The sequence below is a fragment of the Xyrauchen texanus genome, chromosome 18, assembly GCF_025860055.1.
Source record: "Xyrauchen texanus isolate HMW12.3.18 chromosome 18, RBS_HiC_50CHRs, whole genome shotgun sequence".
Taxonomy (NCBI): Eukaryota; Metazoa; Chordata; class Actinopteri; order Cypriniformes; family Catostomidae; genus Xyrauchen; species Xyrauchen texanus.
This window is the reverse complement of record NC_068293.1, coordinates 21,312,013-21,333,788: the sequence shown is the minus strand read 5'-3', so window position 1 is coordinate 21,333,788 and position 21,776 is coordinate 21,312,013. Positions and strand designations below refer to the sequence as shown.

The following is a 21,776-nucleotide window of genomic DNA, read 5'->3' as shown; positions in this document are numbered from 1 at the left end:
GTCAATTGAGCTTAACTTGTATTGAACCCGGAATATTCTTTTAAGGACAGAAACCAATAATTTATTTTTTAACCAATGCTATCAAATCATGTCCTGCTACCACCATCTGTAGAACTTGGTGGCAACAGTTCCACTGCTCTCATACTGTATGTTTATCTGGAGCACTGAAAAGCATTATTACTTGTGTGATATTGGTTTAAAACAACAGCTCTATAAACAAGAATTTCATATCAAGATTTCTGTCCCTGTTTCTGTCCTCCTTTCTCTCACATGCACTCTCACAGCAAACACAAGCACATGTCAAAACACTCTCCACCAGCAGCAGTGCAGTCTGGAGAGAGCAATTATCCATCACTTTGGGGAGCCCATTTACACCTTCCTACACAAAGACCTTCTGTGACATACAACCCCAATTCATTTGATTTGTAAATTATATTTACCCTTTGCTATATTGAAAGCATTACAACTACACATAATATGATGTTTTTTTTTAAATGTACAGTCATTTAAAAAAAGTTGGCACAGTCAAGTGTTTACCACTGTGAAACATCACCATTTCTTTTAATAACACTTATTAAGCATTTGGGCACTGTAGACACAAGTTTGTTAAGTTTAAAAAGTGGAATTGCCCCCCAATAATCCATACGTAGGTCTTTAGCTGCACAATTGTACAGGGTCTTTGTTTCCATATGGTGTGCTTCATAATGTGGCACACATTATCATTTGGAGACAGGTCAGGACTGCAGACAGGTAATCTAGAACCCACACTCTCTGTTTATACAGCCATGCACTTGTAATCCGGGCAGTATATGGTTTGAAGTTGCCCTGCTGGAAAATGCAGGGATGTCCCTAGAAAAGACAGTGCTGGTGGCAGTATATCTTGCTCCACATTGTTTACATATCTGTCTGCATTCATAGTGTTCTCACAGATGTTCGAGTTACCCATGCCATGGGCACTGATAACCCCCTGGCCCATACAGATACTGGCTTTTGAACTTGATGCTAATAACAGCTTGGATAGCCCTTTTCCTCTTTGGCCTGGATAACAGCTTTATTTTTCAAAACCTTTTTGAAATGTGGACTCTTCAGACCAAAAAATAGAGTTCCACTGTTCTACTTTCCAACTAAGATGAGACAGAAGAAGCCAGCAGCGCTTCTGGACAGTGTTGATGTAGGACTTCTGCTTTGCATAGTAAAGTCTTAACTTGCATCTGTGGATGTAGTGGCGAGTAGTGTTGACTAACAAAGGTTTTCTAAAGTTATCCCAAGCCAATTGTAACAGAATTAGGTAAGTGGTGTTTGACACTTGCAATCACCTATTAGCGAGGCAACCTCTCCATGTAGCAATTAGGTAAGGGATGATTGACACTTGCAATCACCTATCAGCGAGGTAGGCTCTCCATTTAAAAAGCTGGTTGGTTGCCGCCTGGAGTGCGTTTCGTTCGGTTTCCCCCCTTTCTTTGATGTTGGTGACTGTAGCTGCAGTGCGTATGTTTGCCCTTCATGCTTATTTCCTTCAGCATGTTCCATTACTGGCTTGAATGACTGTTTCACCCCTCAGGTATGTGGATTAAAGCTGTCTTTGTACTGAGCCAGTGGTTTAGCTTTTTTTAGCGATTGGCTGATGTTTTAAGTAATGTGCGGTTCCCTGCATCCCAGCTAATTGGCAGGTGTATATGAATGCCGTAAGCTTTTCCTGTGAAGCGATGGTATATTTGGGCAATTTGTCCTTTTCCTGTAAGTGTTTCTTTGTATATAATTACGAGCGGGTGATATGGAATCATTAGTAATGTATCTTTTGTTTTTGTTTACATTTGTATACATTGCCGACATGGCAACTCATTCATTCACAGCACCATGTCTAACTCAGAGTCTTTCTCTTCGGCAGAAGAACATATAGATACTGTAGTTACAGACGTTATTCCAAATCCTATTTCTACTCACCAGGATATTCCTTCTCATCTCATCTCATGGCCACTCTTCTGACATGTGCTCAAGACTGTTTGCGGCGGTTCTGAATCCTACACTTCTCTTAAAGATAAATGCATGTTTACAAAGACCCCCTTCAGAAGTCTGTGTGCCCTTGCCGAAAAATGTACTCTCTACCCTTCGACTCCAATCAATATCCCTGCTCTCTCTATCTTTCTCTCTTCCCACCCTGACACCACATTAGTAGATTACCTCTTAACTGGCTCATCACAAGTATTTCAGGTCGGAGTTCTTTCTCCTCTTACCAAATCTTTATTCTCAAAAAAATTGCAATCAGCTGTAAATGAACCTACTGTAGTTTCTGACTTGTTGCAAAATGAACTTGAGTAAAAGATACCTCATTGGTCCATTCTCGTAAGTACTCGGGTAAGAAAAGATACATTTTCGATATGTCGGCAACCAGGTCCGGGCCTTTCCACAGCATTATCTCTCTAATTCCCCTTGAGCAGTTTTCCATTCACTATGCCACTGTAGATCATGCTATCAAATTGATAAAAGTAGCAGGCTACGGTGCTCATTTGGCCAAAGCTGATATTAAAGATACCTTCAATATCTTGCCCATTCACCCCTCAGATTGGCCTCTCTTCTGCATTATTCGGCAGTCCTAATTCCATTTTGCAGTCAGATTTACTACGGGTGCCATAGCAGTCCACACATATTCAATTCTTTGTCAGAAGCTTTGTGTTGGATCTTACTGAATGTTCACAACCTTCCTTTTGTTTTACATTTGTTGGATGATTTTCTGCTGATCGATTTCCCCTTGTAGGGCTCACAGTTTAGGAGTGGGTTTGGTTATTAGCAATAATTAATAATTATCATAGATAATTATTAAAATCAATAGAACATTGATTAGAATCAATGTTAGCATTTTTAATCCTTTAAATCAACAATCATCAAATTTAATAGAATATTAATTATCAAAGATAATAATTAATTATTAAAATTAATTAAACATTGATTAGACTTAACACTAGCTTATTGATACTTCAAATTAAACTATCATCAAAGAGAATTGTCAAATATCAAAATCAATAGAATATTAATTAGGATTAATGTCTACGGGGCACCACCCTGGAATCAGGGACTAATAACCAGACAGTATAACAGTCTCAATGTTAGATTGTTCTCTTAGGAAAATTGATGTCCGTAGATCATCAAGATTAAAAATTGAACAACGAAGGGCTGAATTCGAGCACTAGCATCCCCTGCTAGCCTTTGACACGTGTATGCAAAACAAACCGAAACACTTCTCTTTTAATTATAACGAAGTTTATTGAAAATATAATATAAATTAATAATCAATAAAATGCAATAAACTTCCGACATTCAACTACAAATTAAACAGTGACATGATTAGATATGGTAACCAAAATAAGCCTATAACACATGAGAGGACAGTATGTGTGTGTGTGTGTGTGTGTGTGTGTGTGAGGAGTGACGCGCACGAAATGGCAGGCGTGACTCTCGTGGAGACTACGTCACGTGAGATTTCCGGCCAGAGAGTATGGCCACGAATGTGGGCAGAGAGAAGCCGGAAAATGGCGATAACAGTTACATTATAGCTTGAGTATTATTAGCAACAATGAGTGGACTCCGCGGTCCGTAAACTGTACAAACAATAAACTTGATCCACAAGAATAACACACCTAAATATCCTATCTCTGCCCAGACGTTAACCTCTTACATGGATCACGTGAGGACGCATGTAGAACGTGTTCATCCCTCGTTTGAATCCGACTCGGTTCCTTGAGGCTCAGGTGATGACGGGAGGCCGTTTCCTCACTCTGTCGGCGGGCGGTACGGCTGCTGATTCTCAGTGGGCTGTCGGAGAAATCAGCGATGTCAACTTGAATGAAGAGGAAAGGGGATCCTTCTTTCTTCACTTCTGCAGGCAAACGGATGAAGATGCGGATTGCTCGGCGGTTTTCTTTGGATCCGTTAAAGTGTTCGGTGGAACACAATATAATCTCAACTTGTCCAGCGAGACGAGTTGAGGACATACGGGTATAAAGGGGAGCGGGCGAGAGAATGTCAGACAGGTTTTCACTGAGGAGCCGAGAATAAGGTTAAGGCGTATTACAGTGGTAGGGATAGTGACGTGGCAAGGGGAACACAACGTCTCATTCCTTCCATTGTGGAACGGAGTTTACAACAGTAACCATGATGTTCCCCTTCTGTCACTCACTCGACGTTGTGTCAATTGTAGTGACACAAGGGGTCCCACTTCAAAACACCATGCACTACCCGTGTTACGTGACTGCCGAGCCAGGTGCAAGCAGGCTGCTGTGTGCTAGAAGCAGCTGGGTTGGCTGCACGTAACCCTCCCCAACGCCCGAATGAAAGGTGTCATATACCGCTCTTAGGTTCCCAGCACCCCGTACGGGAACAGACGACATGACTTGTATGGGAGCACGCCAGCCAGCCACGCCTTTTCTCTCTCTATGTTTCTCATCATAGAGTTAAAAAGTGGCAGGGGCTATCTTAACGCTATAGACGCAACCTGTATTAGAATGAGGGCCAGTTGAATATGTTCGTACTACCATCTAGTGGCAATGTAACTGTATAACATCCTTATTAGGCAGTCAGTTGCTTACCTATAACTAGGACCCATTATATGCTAAGGACCCAGTAGTTATGCTGCAATTCTGTTGTACCTCATGTGCCATTGCTCTTGATACTGTGGATAATCCCAGTTCATCAAAGATGTTCTTTGCTAATGCTGTTAATTGGTATCATGTGTGCATGCATCAAATAAAACACACATATCTACATACCTTGAAACTACTCCACTGAATCTGTACATATAAACATCAACGTGTGAAGAATAAAGAAGGTTCATTTTTCTACCAAGAGTGGTCTGTGAGTGGTGCATTGATATATCTCCTCTTCAATCGGACATAAATAATTAGTTCTAACCGGACATTCTTTGGTGGTTGCAAACTGATAGTAATCAGCACCTAAGTGCATTTATAGTATAGCTCAAACGCTACACTCTTTCACACATCCGTTAAATCATGGGGAAAAGGCCCTGTGGAGATCAAAACCTGCTCAGACTGCGGGGAGGTAAATTGTGGCTAATACACATGGGGGTTGTCAAGCCACCTGTGGACATGGTGTGGTGGTAGATCCTGGCTGACAAGGGAGGATTTGCTACAGACATGGCGACCGGGGGCACTGAGCACTTCCCAAAGGAGACGCGGGTCCTGCCAGCAGGTGGACCGTATCGTGGAAAATACATCACAGGGAGTTGCCTGAAGCGAGAACTATGCCTGTGAAGTCCAAGCCCAACACGGAGCACTTGACTCGTGGTGGGTCTGGCGGCGAATTCCTCCGCTGAATTCGCCGACCAGAGGGCTAGGGAGGAAGAGCATCCAGGAAGCGAGAGATTAGTGGCTAACCTGGGAAATAAGACGCACTGGATCAACTTGGTGAAGGGCGCAAGGTGCAAGCGGAACACACAGTCAGCCGGCTCAGACCTGACAAAACACGAGATGAGACCGACTCAACCCTGAGGTTATAGAATCTAGCAAAGGGGTTGGGTGTTACCCAGCTCGCTGCTTTGCAGATGTCTACTAGTCTGCCAGGGTGTGATAGGCTAGGGGATGAGCTAACCTCTGTTTGGAGACGGCGTTCCCTTTACGCTGTCTGCCAAAGCAGACAAAGAGCTGCTCAGAGCATCTAGAGCCCAGCGTGCACTCCACATGGATACGCAAAGCACGTACCGGACACAGCAATGAAGAGGCTGGGTCTGCCTCCTCCCGTGGTAGCTTCGCTTGCAGGTTCATGACCTAAACTCTGAAGGGAACGTAGGAACCTAGGGCATGTAGCCCTGTCCCGGTCTTAGGATGACATGAGAATCTGCTGGACCGAACTCCAGGCAAGTGTCGCTGACAGAGAATGCTTGCAGGTCCCCAACCCTCTTGATGGAAGCGAGTACAATTAGGAGGGCAATCTTCAAGGAGAGGGCTTTGCGCTCGACTGAATCAAGTGGCTCGAAGGGGGGTCTCTGAAGGCCTGAGAGGACCACTGAGAGATCCCGGGAGGGGAACAGGCTTGGCCGGGAAGGGTTCAACCTCCGGGCACCTCTTAAGGAACCTGATAATAAAGTTGTGCTTACCAAGGTACTTGTCGTCCAATGCGTTATGGTGGGTTGCGATAGCAGTAACATGCACCTTCAAGGTGGAGGGGGACAGCCTCCCCTCCAACATCTCCTGCAGGAATGAAAGCCCTGACCAAACTGCGCATCTCTGCAGGTCTTCAGATCTGGAAGAGCACCAATTTGCGAACAGATGCCACTTGAGGGTCAAAAGCTGCCTGGGGGAACTCTGGCTTGGTTGATCGTGTCTACGACTGTAGGTGGTAGACCGCTTAGGTCTTCCGCGTCCTGTCCAGGGGCGGGAGGAGGAGATGGTGGGCGAGTTGTGACTTGACGGGAGCGTATGCCACCTTGGCAATTTATGTACGCTACCGTGGCGGGCAGGAGGTTCGTGGGGTTTTACCTGGCGAAACCGAGCCCGTCGTCATCCCCGAATAGGGCCAGTTGGGTTGTCCTCAGTCCCGTAGGAAGAAGGAATGATGCAGGGGGCGGCTGAAGTGGCTTTCTCTCATGAGAAAAGAAAGCTTTGACCGCAATGTTGCCATGGCTATGTTCTCGCACCGAGAACACGAACCATTCATAAAATGATGCCTGTATGTGTTCGCAGCCCAGGCAAATGAGGCAGCTTTTATGACTGTCAGAAGAGGAGAGAAATCAACCGCATCTAGGAACTACACAGAGGTGGAAGGGCATCTTGAAAAAGAACCCTGAAAAGAACGTTTAACGCCTGCTGTGTATTGCTCTTTTATGAGTGGAAACTCAAACTCTTTTAGAGGAAATAAACTCTTTTAGGAGGAGAAACACTTTTTCAGGCAATGAAAGTGCTGTCGAAGCGTCCAGGGGCGTGGACTGCACAGCGTGCAGAGAGGAGAAAGCCGCTGGAATGCGCCTTAGATCCAACAGCAGTGCTTATTGCCAGTAGAGGTGAGTGGAACAGTGGTGAACACAGCTTTGCTGTTGCACAACCGCTTGGCTAAGAAGAAATAATCTGTCTGACATTCACTTGCCCGCTCCCCTTTATACCCGTTTGTCCGGGGGCGGGGAATGCAAATTCTGTCTGCCAACTTGACATTGGCCTTTTCTCAAGTTCAGAGGTATGCGAGGCTCTCAGAAGAGACCCCTTGTGTCACTACAATTGACACAACGTCAAGTGAGTGACAGAAGGGGAACAGTGCAATTAAACTTAGGCTTGCTTGAGCATTAAGTGTCATTTCAAGTTCTAGCTTTCATGTGTGGACGTATTTTTTAAATGCCAATTGGTATCACTATGTGTCAGAGAAGTATACAAGTTATTCACACTCCAAGGCTAAACTAACAACTACGCCACCCAGGGACCAGCGTTCCAACCCCCTGCTCTCCAGGCCTCGGCTCCTTTAAATAAATGAAAACACAGACACAAAATGAATAAAGTTCCCCACACAATTAACTACAAATAAATCCTAAAGAAAATAATAATTTAAACAAAAATACAGAATGCAGCATTACTCAATGAGCATTATGGACATACAAAAGGCACTCAAACACTAATTCAAACCACATTGGCTGTAACAGCAGCTTAGCTCAGGAGCCAAACAGGAAAGTGACTTCCAGCGAGTCAGAAGCGGATCACAAAGCTGGCGTTTAGTTCACACACTGGCTGCAATATCTGAAATCATTACGTGTACAGAGAAACACTGGTCTTAGATGACGAGCGGCAGCTCCATTTGCAGTCAGGAAGTGTTCTAAATTTACCCAAATTGACAAAACACTAAAGCAAAACAAAAAACAAACAAAACAGAAGAATAAAGCAAAACAGCAGCGTCTTGAAGACAGCGAGTTCCCCGCAACCCCGGCAATGGAACCCTCAAGAATGAATGCACTCAGGTCGCCTAAAACAAACATTTACGATTAAAATAAATATTAATTTCAGAACAATCGTATGAGAAGGGCTATATACTAGGAGTGTGAGGAACACAGATCAATGCCGAACAGGTCATAAATACGTACTATGAATGCTAAACAAACATACCATTTGTCTTATATAAACCTACCTCCCAGGAAGGGGAGAGTGAGTGCATTAGTGCAGAATAAAAATGACCTTCCTACCTGTGGATGGCAGCGATCAAATCCCACTCTTTGACAATGACGTGCCAACAGCCAAGAAAAAGTTACTCAATAACAATTCCTGGTGGAAGAACGCAATCTATTTATACTCTCTCCCAAACACAAATAAGCCATTGGGGAGAACAAACAATGCTGGCTGACTGATTAATCATCAGGTAGGGGAGGTGGAGTTACCAATTACCCTGCCACAACTAGTTAGCTGCGACATAATGCATGACGCCCAAAGCCATAGGGTGTCTTATTCATTGTGAAACTGTGTTTTCTTAATGGCATGAATCACACTGAAGGCTTAGACTGTAAATGCATGGCCCGCCACTGGTAGATATATTTTCAAACAAGATATAGGATGAGACAATACCATTTATATCGATATAGTTTGATATTGCGTTACATAACCCGTTTCTTGCCAGTGTTTGGATCTCTCCTGTCTCACACCCTCTGCGCAACCCCGCACCCACTCTCCCTCTGCGTATGTGCGCAAACCCGGCCCCACTCGCTCACAAGTTCTCCTGCAACATGGAGGGAGACAAGAAAGCTCACCCTGTGTCTCAATCAGCTCCCTAGCTCCCTAAGTCGTGAATCGGTATATCGTGAATAAAATGTTTAATATAAAAATATGGTGAGATTTACGCTGATAAATAAGATGGAAACGCATCATCACAGTCTGTGAAAAAGATATATTATAACAGATAAATGGCATAAAGAAATAAAAATATAAAGGAGTGTATTTGAAACCTTCTTTAAACAACTTAAATATTTAAAAGATTGTTTCACTTTCATGGTAATTATGAATGAAAGACATAACAACAACATCTCTTTTGAAGAGAATATAATGCTTGGACTAAAGACACAAGGACGTTTCCAGTAAGGGAAAATAGTGAGTGTGGCATGGGTGGTGTGATCATGTGTCAGTCTGTGGGAGAGAGAGAGAGCAGTAAGTCTCATCACCTGTGCCTTAATTATGTCTAATACATGTCTCTCATTATAGTGATGGCGGAGGTAGACCTGAAAAGCGTCAGAGTGGAGAGAGAGACCATCGCCTCCACCTGAAGCTGTGTGTGTGTGTTTGTTTTGCCACAAAGAGCCCTTTTGTTTGAGTATAAGTAAAGACTGTGAAAGAGTAATAAAACACTCACCTTGACTGTTCTCTGTCTCCTGACTCCTCCTTTGCCCAGAACCCAAAGGTCTTGTTACAGTGAGCAACGATTCTCCCTGCTTTTTACAGTGCATTGTGGGATCTTTTAGAGAGCAAAAATAAACTGCAGTACGAAGATTGTGTTAAACTTTGTGCTGCTGCTGCAACCCCGGTAGTGAAGCCTTTGCAGCCCAAAAAGTCTTTTACCATCTCACTAACAAAGCATTTACCATCTCACTAGTGGCTTTGACTTATAACTGAACATTTGCCCACTTCGTGGAAAAAAAAGATATATATATATATATATTGTGTATTGCCATTCAACCTAAAAATATAGTGATATGATTTTTTATCCATATCACCCAACCCTAGTTGCCTTCCCTGGAATTTCTAGGGATCACACTTGATACCAAAAGAATGCAGACTTCTTTACCTCTAGATAAACTGGATCGAATTATAACTATTTGTGATTTCATCATTCACAATTCTCTTTTAGGAAACAAAATTGCAATGTGTATTATACTTCAGGGCCATTTATTCATATTCCACCTTCTCACCTTCTAAACGAAGGCTGTCGATCTACCCTTACATTTTGGACCATGTATCTCTTTTTCTATAATGGAATTCCTGAATCCAAAATGGAATTTACTGAGGCAGCTTCCTCCAACGGTTTCAGGGGCTACTTTGATGGGCTGTGGTTCAAGCGCTAGTTAGTGATTCCTTTTCATCTGCTCTTTTTGAAATTTACCCCATCATGGTAGCCAGCATCCTATGGGGCTCTTGATGGTCACACAAATGCGTTGTCGTTTATTGCAACAATAATCAACAAAGGTCTATCTTCTTGCAGCATGATCATGTCTGTATTGAGATGCCTGACTTGGCAGAGCATTAATTGACATATAATATAACATTAAAACATTTAAGTAATTTCTTACTCAAAGCACAACACATCCCTGGTTTTCATGATTCCATTGCTGACTCTTTGTCTCACTTTCGTTTTCAGGAATTTTTCACATCTAACCATAAGCCAGCAATCTTTGAGTACTGTGTCCTCCATTAGAGGACCTTATGCTCGATTAAGCCCATCCCTTTTACACTTTTTAAGTCATGGTATTTCCCCTCTATGCTCAAGGCATACAATTTTGCTTGATTTCAATATTCTTCATTTTGCAACTCTGCTAAGACCTAATTATTTCAGTCTTAGTGTATACTGTCTGTGCATTTATTGCTTTTTGTTTTAATGTCCGATTATTGAAACCTTCATCCATTAATACAATTTTGGCGGGCATACAGTTTCACGCAGTTTCATGTCATTTACCCGAATTCCCTAGTCTTTTTTCCTTTTCATCCATCCGGCTAATTCTAGGTATGTCATATTCACTGTTGTCTTTTGTTTTTGTACTTTTATGTTGAAATTCTTGTTTAGTTCCTGTTAGTTTTGTAGTCCTTTGTAGTCTTATTCCTTGTTTGGTTCTCCCTGATTATTTCTCATTCCCTTATTGTTTCCCCAGGTGTTCCTCGTTCCCTTGTTTGTTCCCTTGTGTATTTAAGCCCTTGGTTTCCCTGTTTTCTGTGTCAGTTCTTGTATGTATGAAGGTTTTTTTTGTTTGTGCTCGGTGCCAGGTTCACTGTGTCTTGCGTTTAATTTTTTGGGATTAAACTTGTTTATTTTTTCAGTTTATAAAAGCTGCATTTAGATCCAAATTCCTTGCCTGCCTTGTCACAAGGTATCAGAAAATCCTTCCCTACCATTCCTAAAAATGGCTTCCTATCTTTTTAGACATTCTATACCTCTTAAGTTCCACTCTCAGAGCAGTTTGTTTTTCTAAATCCAATAACGTTCTTTAAGAAGAAAGTTTCCTTCATGTCATTCTATGGCTTTTAGAGGTGTGGGTAATTCACATCATATTCTCTAGTTTAACTATTTCTTTTCTGATATTCTCTTCCAAAATATTTTTTTATTTCTCAAACATTCTAAAATAGATAGTTAAGATCAGGGTTGCACCATTGCAATATCTAAAATTCCCAATATTTCCTTTTGCCCATACACTTCTATGAAAAATGTTCTAAAGTCTAAAGCCTCACACTTCAGCTGCCTCCCCCTATTTAATAATTCTTCAGGGGACCCCACGACTCGCCATTGGTTCACATCTCATCTTTCCAATATGTTTCTATGTTGTGGTCCCTCCCCTCATTTGTATTCTAGCCATTCCTTCAGAATAGGAGCCGCCCCAGCAGCTGCTATAAAAGGACTTCCTGAGTCTTCCATCAAGACTCAGGTATCGTGGGCTTCTTCATCATACAAGACATACATACATCCCAACCTTCATTCAATCAACCAAGCACTGCTCACATTAAGGTACTCATCAAAGTTTCAATTTGTACTACACTTATGGTGGTGGTAGAATAATGTAATTGTCAACAAAAAAATCTATAATTGCACAAATTCTCTGCACTCCCTACTCTCACAATCTTAATTTATCCTTCAAGGGTATTGCACAATCTATGCTCCACTCCCTTATACTCCTGCAAGCATTGTTATCCTTTTCAAGGGTATTATGTAAACAATGCTCCCCTCCCTCATACTCCTGCAAGCATTGTTATCCTTTTCAAGGGTATTATGTAAACAATGCTTCCCTCCCTCATACTCCTGCAAGCATTGTTATCCTTTTCAAGGGTATTGTACAACAATGCTCCCCTCCCTCAAATACAGTGCCTTGCGAAAGTATTCGGCCCCTTGAACTTTTCGACCTTTTGCCACATTTCAGGCTTCAAACATAAAGATATAAAACTGTAATTTTTTGTGAAGAATCAACAACAAGTGGGACACAATTATGAAGTGGAACAAAATTTATTGGATATTTCAAACTTTTTTAACAAATAAAAACTGAAAAATTGGGCGTGCAAAATTATTCAGCCCCCTTAAGTTAATACTTTGTAGCGCCACCTTTTGCTGCGATTACAGCTGTAAGTCGCTTGGGGTATGTCTCTATCAGTTTTGCACATCGAGAGACTGAAATTTTTGCCCATTCCTCCTTGCAAAACAGCTCGAGCTCAGTGAGGTTGGATGGAGAGCGTTTGTGAACAGCAGTTTTTAGTTCTTTCCACAGATTCTCGATTGGATTCAGGTCTGGACTTTGACTTGGCCATTCTAACACCTGGATATGTTTATTTGTGAACCATTCCATTGTAGATTTTGCTTTATGTTTTGGATCATTGTCTTGTTGGAAGACAAATCTCCTTCCCAGTCTCAGGTCTTTTGCAGACTCCATCAGGTTTTCTTCCAGAATGGTCCTGTATTTGGCTCCATCCATCTTCCCATCAATTTTAACCATCTTCCCTGTCCCTGCTGAAGAAAAGCAGGCCCAAACCATGATGCTGCCACCACCATGTTTGACAGTGGGGATGGTGTGTTCAGGGTGATGAGCTGTGTTGCTTTTACACCAAACATAACGTTTTGCATTGTTGAAATGTTCGATTTTGGTTTCATCTGACCAGAGCACCTTCTTCCACATGTTTGGTGTGTCTCCCAGGTGGCTTGTGGCAAACTTTAAATGACACTTTTTATGGATATCTTTAAGAAATGGCTTTCTTCTTGCCACTCTTCCATAAAGGCCAGATTTGTGCAGTATACGACTGATTGTTGTCCTATGGACAGAGTCTCCCACCTCAGCTGTAGATCTCTGCAGTTCATCCAGAGTGATCATGGGCCTCTTGGCTGCATCTCTGATCAGTCTTCTCCTTGTATGAGCTGAAAGTTTAGAGGGACGGCCGGGTCTTGGTAGATTTGCAGTGGTCTGATACTCCTTCCATTTCAATATTATCGCTTGCACAGTGCTCATTGGGATGTTTAAAGCTTGGGAAATCTATCTGTATCCAAATCCGGCTTTAAACTTCTCCACAACAGTATCTCGGACCTGCCTGGTGTGTTCCTTGTTCTTCATGATGCTCTCTGTGCTTTAAACGGACCTCTGAGACTATCACAGAGCAGGTGCATTTATACGGAGACTTGATTACACACAGGTGGATTCTATTTATCATCATTAGTCATTTAGGTCAACATTGGATCATTTAGAGATCCTCACTGAACTTCTGGAGAGAGTTTGCTGCACTGAAAGTAAAGGGGCTGAATAATTTTGTACGCCCAATTTTTCAGTTTTTTATTTGTTAAAAAAGTTTGAAATATCCAATAAATTTAGTTCCACTTCATGATTGTGTCCCACTTGTTGTTGATTCTTCACAAAAAATTACAGTTTTATATCTTTATGTTTGAAGCCTGAAATGTTGCAAAAGGTCGAAAAGTTCAAGGGGGCCGAATACTTTCGCAAGGCACTGTACATTACAAGCTTTGGTTATTTTTTTCAAGAATATTGTACGCCCAAATACTCTCCCATTTCAGGGTTCAAAGGCATCACAAGCACTGGTTACTCTTTTTAAGGGTATTGCACAACCAATGCCCCCTTCCTTTCATGTGTCATAAGCTTTAGTTATCCTTTTCAAGGGTATTGCATGACCAACTGCTCATCCAATTTAGGGCTCAAATACAGCATTGGTTACTCTTCAAGTGTATTGCACAACAAATTTCCCCCTTCCCTTCATGTGTCATCAGCATTGGTTATCCTTTCCAAAACACCTTGCCCACTTCAGGGCTAATTTTCATCAAAACATTGGTTATTCTTTTCAAGGGTATTGCACAACCAAATGTTCACCCACTTAAGGGCTCATAAATATCATAAGCTTTAGTTACTTCAATCAAAGGTATTGCACAACTAAAAGCTTGCCCAATTCAGGGCTCAAATGCATCAAACACAAAACAACAAATGATGAGAAATAACAGCATGCCATATCCTTCACTGAATACTATAAGCTCTCACTTTAGAGTTTCACATTTAAAAAAACTATATTAAAACTAAATTATATATGTTTCCAATTTCTCTTTTACAGATTGTTCCCTGCCAGCATGAAGACCTGGTCGGTATTACTTATTTTCTTTCTTTTGGGGGGTCCTAGTATTAAAAGTAATTTCTGGGGTAGGCTCCTCTCCCCTGCCATCTTCCCTGACAGAATTTGACTGTTTGCTCAATTTTTCACCGGTCCAAGGACAATACTTTATATTGTATATTGTCAATATTTTTATTGTCATTCCCTTTATGCTATGCTGTTCTGAGTCTTTCTGATAGAAATGGAAGCATAAGCGGTAGTTCTGTCAGGAAGACTCGCACTGTACATGTCATTGTTTCATGGATAATTTCCTTTAACGAATCAATCTCTCGCTTTAAATATCTGTCAGCAGCCAACCACTCTGCTGCCTTCAGGTGCCGATGTGGCAACCACCTCCTTCCCACCACCACCAGAAGTCTACGCCTGATGGGGGTAGGCTCCTCGCCTCTGCCATCTTTCTTGGTTGGATTTGGCGGTTTGCTACATTTTTCACCAGACCATCAGACAGGAGCTTACACCAAAGGAATTTACTTTATTATTTTTATTGTACATCAATAAATTGTCATTCCCTTTATGCTATGCTGTTCCAAGTCTTTCTGATATATCCGTCCATCCATCCATAGGGGCATATCCCCTCTGTCTCCTCCCTGGTAATTGTGCCAATGTTGACAGCACATCACACTGTCAGCACAACAGCATGAGATTATTCTGAAATGTTGCCAGATTCAATACAGGGCATGAGAATCTGGGTCATTTCTTATATAATGTAAAATATTTAGAGCTTATATTGGGCCTATTGAGTATCAAAGAAAAGAGCTGGTAGAACATTAGCCTGTTACTTTTAAACTTCTGATCAACTTTATTCTACATTTCCAACACATTAGAAACAAATGATATCTCACTCCACTATAATCTTCTCCTTTTATTAAATATACTTTGAAATGTCATTATATCTTTAATAAAGCAGCGGCCTCATAGTTTAAATGTAATTACAAAGCAGCAATATGAGACAATGAATCTTCCATCATTTATAGATATAATAACCATGGAGGATCAGCCTGAGGATAAAGACAATTGAAGCGTTGGTGGCTCAGGATCAAGCTCTCTTCAAACACCTGTGATTATTGAGAGCTTGTGGAAGCTTCAGCATGATTAGAATGTTCTATTTCGGGGACCTCAGAAATTGCTAGTAGCATTTCATACGTTTGTAGCTAAATTCAGAGTTCAGTTAATGTGATCAGAACTTCAGCTCCAGCTCTGAAAAATAAGCTTCACTGTATTTGTTCAAAGGAAGATGCTCATATTCTGCTACAGCACAGGTAATGTGTAATTGACAGAAAATGTTAAACTGCAAAAAGAGATTATCTGGAATATAATCATACGACCGCTAAACTGCATATCTGACCACTGTCCCAGGCAACCACTTTCTCACATACTTTAGCAGTGTTAGTTTCACATTGCTTGTATCACTCTGCCTTCTCATATAATAAAGTGATTTCAACTCAAGTAATTGAATAATTTGATCTATTTTTTCATCCATCGGACCTACCAACAATGTAGGAAAAACTATTTTTTTTTTAAGTGATTACATAACCACCAAGGAAAAGTGGAAGTGGTTCGAGCAATGGGAGGGAGAGTGCCCTGGACTCAGCCATGATGGAGGAGAGTGCGTTTTGTTACGTTAATTCTATACTCTGCTTAAAAGCTTCACTTTATTTAGTAGACAAGCTACTGGAAGCTTGCTTCTAAAACAACCAGGCCAATTTAACAGTTACACTTGTGTAAAATCACCATGCAACAACTGCTTTATGCAGCACAATAGCTAGTAGCTAACAGCTAGCGGTTGTGTTATTGTTATGGTCAGTTTATGTTGCGTTTAAGTTAACGCCACAGCAGTAGAGGTGGCGCAACTATGACGATCAGCCTATAATCCCACCCACGCTGAGGAGACACTAAACTGCAGTGGAAATGCAAGGTGAGAAAAGCGAGTAGAGTTGAGTCGAGTCAAACTGTAACATGCAGTGGAAAAGTGCCATAAAATACACACTTACCCCAACACTGCCCTCCAACATGTATTGCTTCCACACACATCCTGCGTCACTGTAAAGGATCATGTAGGCACTGACCCAATCTGTGCTCCCGTGACGACCTTGTGTCGCCACTGCTGTCACTTCCATTCGGTCCTGTAGGTCAACTTGGAGCCAGGGCAACCTGTCTGTTGACTCTGGACTCCACCCACCTCCTCCTAGAGAATGCAAAAAGACTTCTATGAATGTCTATCAAACTCTGAGAACTTATTGTATTTTGAGTGAAGCTATTCTGTGATCAGGCTCATTTGGTGTGCTTGCTCAAAACCAAGAAATGAGGGAGAGAAATTTGGTATTCATTCAATTAATTATAGTACGGTCCGAAAGTCTGAGTCCACATTGGAAATCTGGGATTTAAATCTAATTTAAACCTGTAAATAAGCAGAGAGGGTTGGGATTTACCATATGACATAAAATGAATAAAAAATACACAAGGTTCTGCACTATATATAGGCCACTAAACGTATGTAAGCAAATTTGTGACATTGACCATGTTAACTATTTTATACAAAAGCTCAGATTTCCATGGTTCAATTTTAGCACACCAAATACTTTTTTGAAAACATTCTCAAATCACAATGGAATAACATGGATCATGGAATCTATGCCAGCTCAAGTGCATGATGTAATTATAGCAAAAGGAGGACATACTATATACTTAGAAATTCTGAAATTGATGTACATTTTTTTATTACATTTTTCACTCAAATATTATAATGATAATATAATATGCAATGCATAAATTCAAACTATCTTTTAACTAGTGATCTCAGAATTTTGGAAACCACTGTATATGAAAGAAAAATCTAGTTCAGTTTAGGCTCTCAGACTAGTTGCATCCATGTGGTTATCTGCTGTCGTTCAGTAGACAGATTCAACACCTAAACAAGCCAAAAAGACATACTTGACATCACTTAACATGTACAGCATTTACATTGAATCAGCTGAAGAGATGTGTGTCATAAAGATTATTTTCTGCCCCCATGATCCTCCAACCAAGACTTGTTTGGAGTGAGTAGTCTGGCTCAGACAGAAAGGTTAATTACTCAAGCACTGCAGATGGCAGCTTAACACCACAAGAGTAGATGAGAGCAGATTTTTAAACTTGGGACCTCTGACTTCAAGGAAGCATCGTTTACACAAAACCCACAGGGAGAGGAATCGATTGTTTGTTACAGATGAACATGGCAGAGGTTTGCCACATCTAAAATAGTGCAGAGGACATGCAATTACATGCAATGCAGAGGAGAGGGCAATAGGCAGTTCAATAACGTATCAAATCTGTGATTTTCAAAAGGTAGGGTCTTGTTTTCTCTCTTTTCATTGTGTCTAATTTATACACTCAAGGATGCAGTTTAGAATACTTAAATGTTCTGTATACGCTACCCAAAAATAAAAAATTCTATCATAATTTACTTAACCTCATGTTATTCCAAAATCATATGACTTTCTATCTTTCATGAAATACAAAAGGGGATGTTAAGCAGAATTTTTTGCCACAAATCACTTTCATTGCATCTTTTCTCCATACAAGGCTGTCCTTTTCTGTTCACTGGAAGTAAGACATATGGATTTGAACTGGACGACACAAGGGTGAGTAAATGTAAAATGTTTGCATGAACTATTCCTAAAACAAATGTTTTACATCTTGTAAATTCTTTATGTGTAATTACGAAATTATACGGTGACACAGACATGAATAAATTATCATACAAGTAGACTCTAAATCTCACCATCTCTTTTGTTTAGTTTGGCAAAGTATGCCGCCCGACTGTCTGAGAAATGTGAAGAGCTCAGAAAGGAGGTTGCAGGCAGAAGAGATGCCAGAGATCCATCACAGCTGTCTGGAGAAAAGAGCAACAAGCAAAAATTAGCTTATGTTAAAAACTCCTCCACTCGTGTCTATGTAAAATGTTTTCCATGCTGCCAGAAGCCATTTAGTGTCAGGAGTACCTGCTTCAAGTAAAATAATAATAATTTATTTAATTTTGGTGAAATTAAATGTTTAAACATGAAGCATCACATGTCTCATGTGTGGATTTGGTAAAAGCTTCATTCAAGCAAAATTGAAGAACTACAATAAGAACTAAAAAAGAAAAAAGAAAATGCATTTTCTGTTGCTGAAAATATTTGCAGTAATGTCTTTCATCAGAATGCGATTGCTTAGGAATGTGAATGCTAAAGATAACCTACTATCTGTCTTTCAATTTTTTTTGCACAAAGGAACACTTTCGTAGAATATAATCTCTCTCTGTCTCTCTCTCTCTCTCTCTCTCTCTCTCTCTCTCTCTCTCTCTCTCATATATATATACATATATATGTGTGTGTGTGTCTGTGTGTGTGTGCATGTGTGTGTGAGTGGGCAGGTTTAAGTGGTTTACGAGGACATTTTTTTAGGTCACAAACTGGTAGTTACAAGGGTTTTATGCTATAAATGTGGTTTATGAGGACAATTATATGTCCCCATAATTCAAATTGCTTAAAAAAAATCATACTAAACAATGTTTTATTGAAAATTAAAACATTTGGAAAGTTTTTTGTGAGGGTTAGGTTTAGGGGTAGGTTTAGGGTTAAAGGATAGAATGTATAGTTCATACAGTATAAAAATCATTAAGCCTATGGAGAGTCCTCATAATGATAGCTGCACCAACGTGTGTGTGTTGTTAAACCATATTAGATCACCTGCCAACCTGTGAGACTTCTACAGAAGCCACAGCCTCTGTTCTTTAAGGTTATTCAGTGCCTCAAAACACTCAATCAATAAGATGATATCCACAGCCACTTTACTGAAAAATTGAAATCAACATACTGTAAAGATCTGAGTTGAAATGTATTTATTGCTGACGTAATTTAACAATTACTTGAAACATATAAAACAATTACATGCTTAAATGTTTAGCATTTACATGATTAAATATGTTTTAAAGATTGTACAATCTGTGTAATTTTAATATATAATGGCTTAGTTTTAAAATGAGATGGAGAAAACAAGATTCTGGGTCAAGAAAGAAAGTATTGAAGGTTATCTCTACAGTATCAACAAAATATAGCCATGTACCTTAGAAAGAGTGACATAATTACGATTAAAACTCAGTAAATGTCTTAACTTCACTTTCTGAAGAAAAAGGTTGTGCTATATTATCATCTAAAGTTCACAGATGCTACATTTTTTTTACACACACATACACACCCACACGACACCCACGCACACACAAGTCTGAAAAACAAATGGAAACCTGGACTCTTCTTCATTGTAGATACTTTTTTTGTGATCAGTCCTCATTATTAGACCTCCAATAGCTTCAGGACACAATTACTTTAAAACCCTCCTATACCAAACCAAACATGCCACTGTACACAGCATGTTTTATCAATGTCTGTAAATCAAAATTGTAATTTAATCAGCATGTCGACAAACCCATCCTCATTCTTCTCCTGGGTATTTAGAGATGCTCAATCAGTTTTTTATTACAGTTCCCCAATGACGTGAATTACTTTGCATTGCAAGCATAGGCCTTGAGGCAGGAAGAAAGCGATATGAAAGGGTAATTGAATATCAATATTTACACAAGGGATTTCTTGGTCAGCTCCCCACCAGCGCTGATGCATTCCACAAAGTGATTGCTTTTTAAAGTCAACATGAAAGCCCGCTCGCAGCCCATTTGACTTCCATAAATGGATGCATTTCTAAGTGAAACAGGATATTTAATGAGAAACAAAATGTGGGACGGGACTTGGTTTTATCCACTGGAAATTGATTGGACCATGAAAAGTGGTGTTAGATACCAAAATGGAGCTATGTGGGGAGGGGTTTAAAAATAAGGGGGATTCAAGATATCAGACTAAAAAGAAAGATGTTTCAGAGGTGGGGCAAGTTCATACATTTGAATAAGTTAACCAAGACAAAAATACGTTTTATTTGAAATAACATGATGTGGCAGGGCGGAGGGCGAAGCCGGGTCGTGATTTTACACACCCAGTCCCTTATCAGTCTAATAAAGCCTCCGAGAGCGATAAAGGACTGGGTGTGTATAATCACAACACGACCATGCCCTCCGCTCTGTCACACATGCACCAAATAATCGCACACAATAAGACCAATTAGGTGTATTATATAGGAACTATTTTGATTTCATAATTACTTTAAAAACACTTCAGGGTACTTTATGTTCTGTTTAGTGCCACATGCAAGATTCAAAGGCTGAAAAAGGCCATAGCTGTACACATAATGAAATGACCCTCATGCAAATTACTTTACAAATTCTTAGGGTCAGATATACCCATTTTGTTTGAAAAAGAAGGCCTATGTTGTACTTCAATCACAGAAAACAGTCACAGAAGAATGCTGTATGCTTCCGATAACCCCTACCATTAAATTGAGACAACATATGTTCAGCTATTTACCCCCGGTAAGTGATAACCTCTTATGACCTTCATACATATGGCCACTGCTGTGGATGAATCTCTTAGCAGTATTTCTTTGTTTCATATTCTTATTTTGTAGCTCTCTTGACCTTTACAGGTACCCAGCAAAGAGACCAGCCACAGCAGAAAACAAGATCTCTTCTGAATACTCCCATGAAAGGTTATGGAGTGAATCATTCTGAAATGAGAGACTCTTGTTCAGGAAAACCTTACATGAATATCTCAGGCTGCATTAATTCCTCACAGAGGAGCAATTAACCATCATCCTCATCCATTTACAGCAATTTGAGGTTTAACACCTTTTACCACATAATCATAGCAAAGAAGTGTCATTTTACAGGAAATAACTTGTGACATTAGTGTCCATACACAGTAAGTAAAAATAACATTAATAGAATAGCTCACCCAAAATGACATGGGTGATTATTTACTCACCTCATGTCACACTTGAACACAGTTCATCGTGACCACATTTGTTGAGCAGCAAAAAGAACAACACACCAAAAAGCAGTTCTTTTCATTATATTTCAAGATTATATGGTATATTTCATGTCTTCTGAAATCATATGATTGCTTAGTGTAAGGAACAGATCAAAATGTATTATAAAATTCACAGAATAAAGGTTGTCATTCGCTGACACTTGTCCCCTTTCAGTGAGTTTTTAACTCGAGAACAGCTGCGACCTGATCATTCAATCAGTGTGTTGTGAACTAATCGTTTTGTCTGATTTGATAATCGGAACAAATAATGAATTACAAGGAGCCAGCTCAAAAGACCTGCGTGAAGATTCTTTAAAATTTGTCCTTTAGTGTAAAAATAAATAACTGTATGCAGGGTTGGAATGACATGTGGCACTGGTATTTGTGGGGTTAACTACTCATTTAAAGGTTGCAGATAGCAACTACCAAACATTTTTGGCTCCTCATTTGAATTTTTGCAGATATTTTGAAGGTTGCAACATATCAGTTTTACTATACAAGCTCATGAGAGCACTTCTGA

At 40.3% G+C, this 21,776-nt stretch overlaps 1 protein-coding gene across 2 annotated transcripts in view; it reads right to left on the bottom strand.

Moving 5' to 3' along the window:
• Positions 1-16,456, bottom strand: part of LOC127658746 (contactin-associated protein-like 5) — a 129,758-nt gene extending 113,302 nt beyond the window's left edge. For both annotated transcript variants that reach the window (XM_052148222.1, XM_052148223.1), the window contains exon 1: positions 16,316-16,456. In XM_052148222.1, the coding sequence (XP_052004182.1) occupies positions 16,316-16,441 (126 nt within the window). In that variant the 5' untranslated portion in view covers positions 16,442-16,456. The remainder of the gene's footprint in view (positions 1-16,315) is intronic.
• Between the last annotated feature and the right edge of the window lie 5,320 nt (positions 16,457-21,776).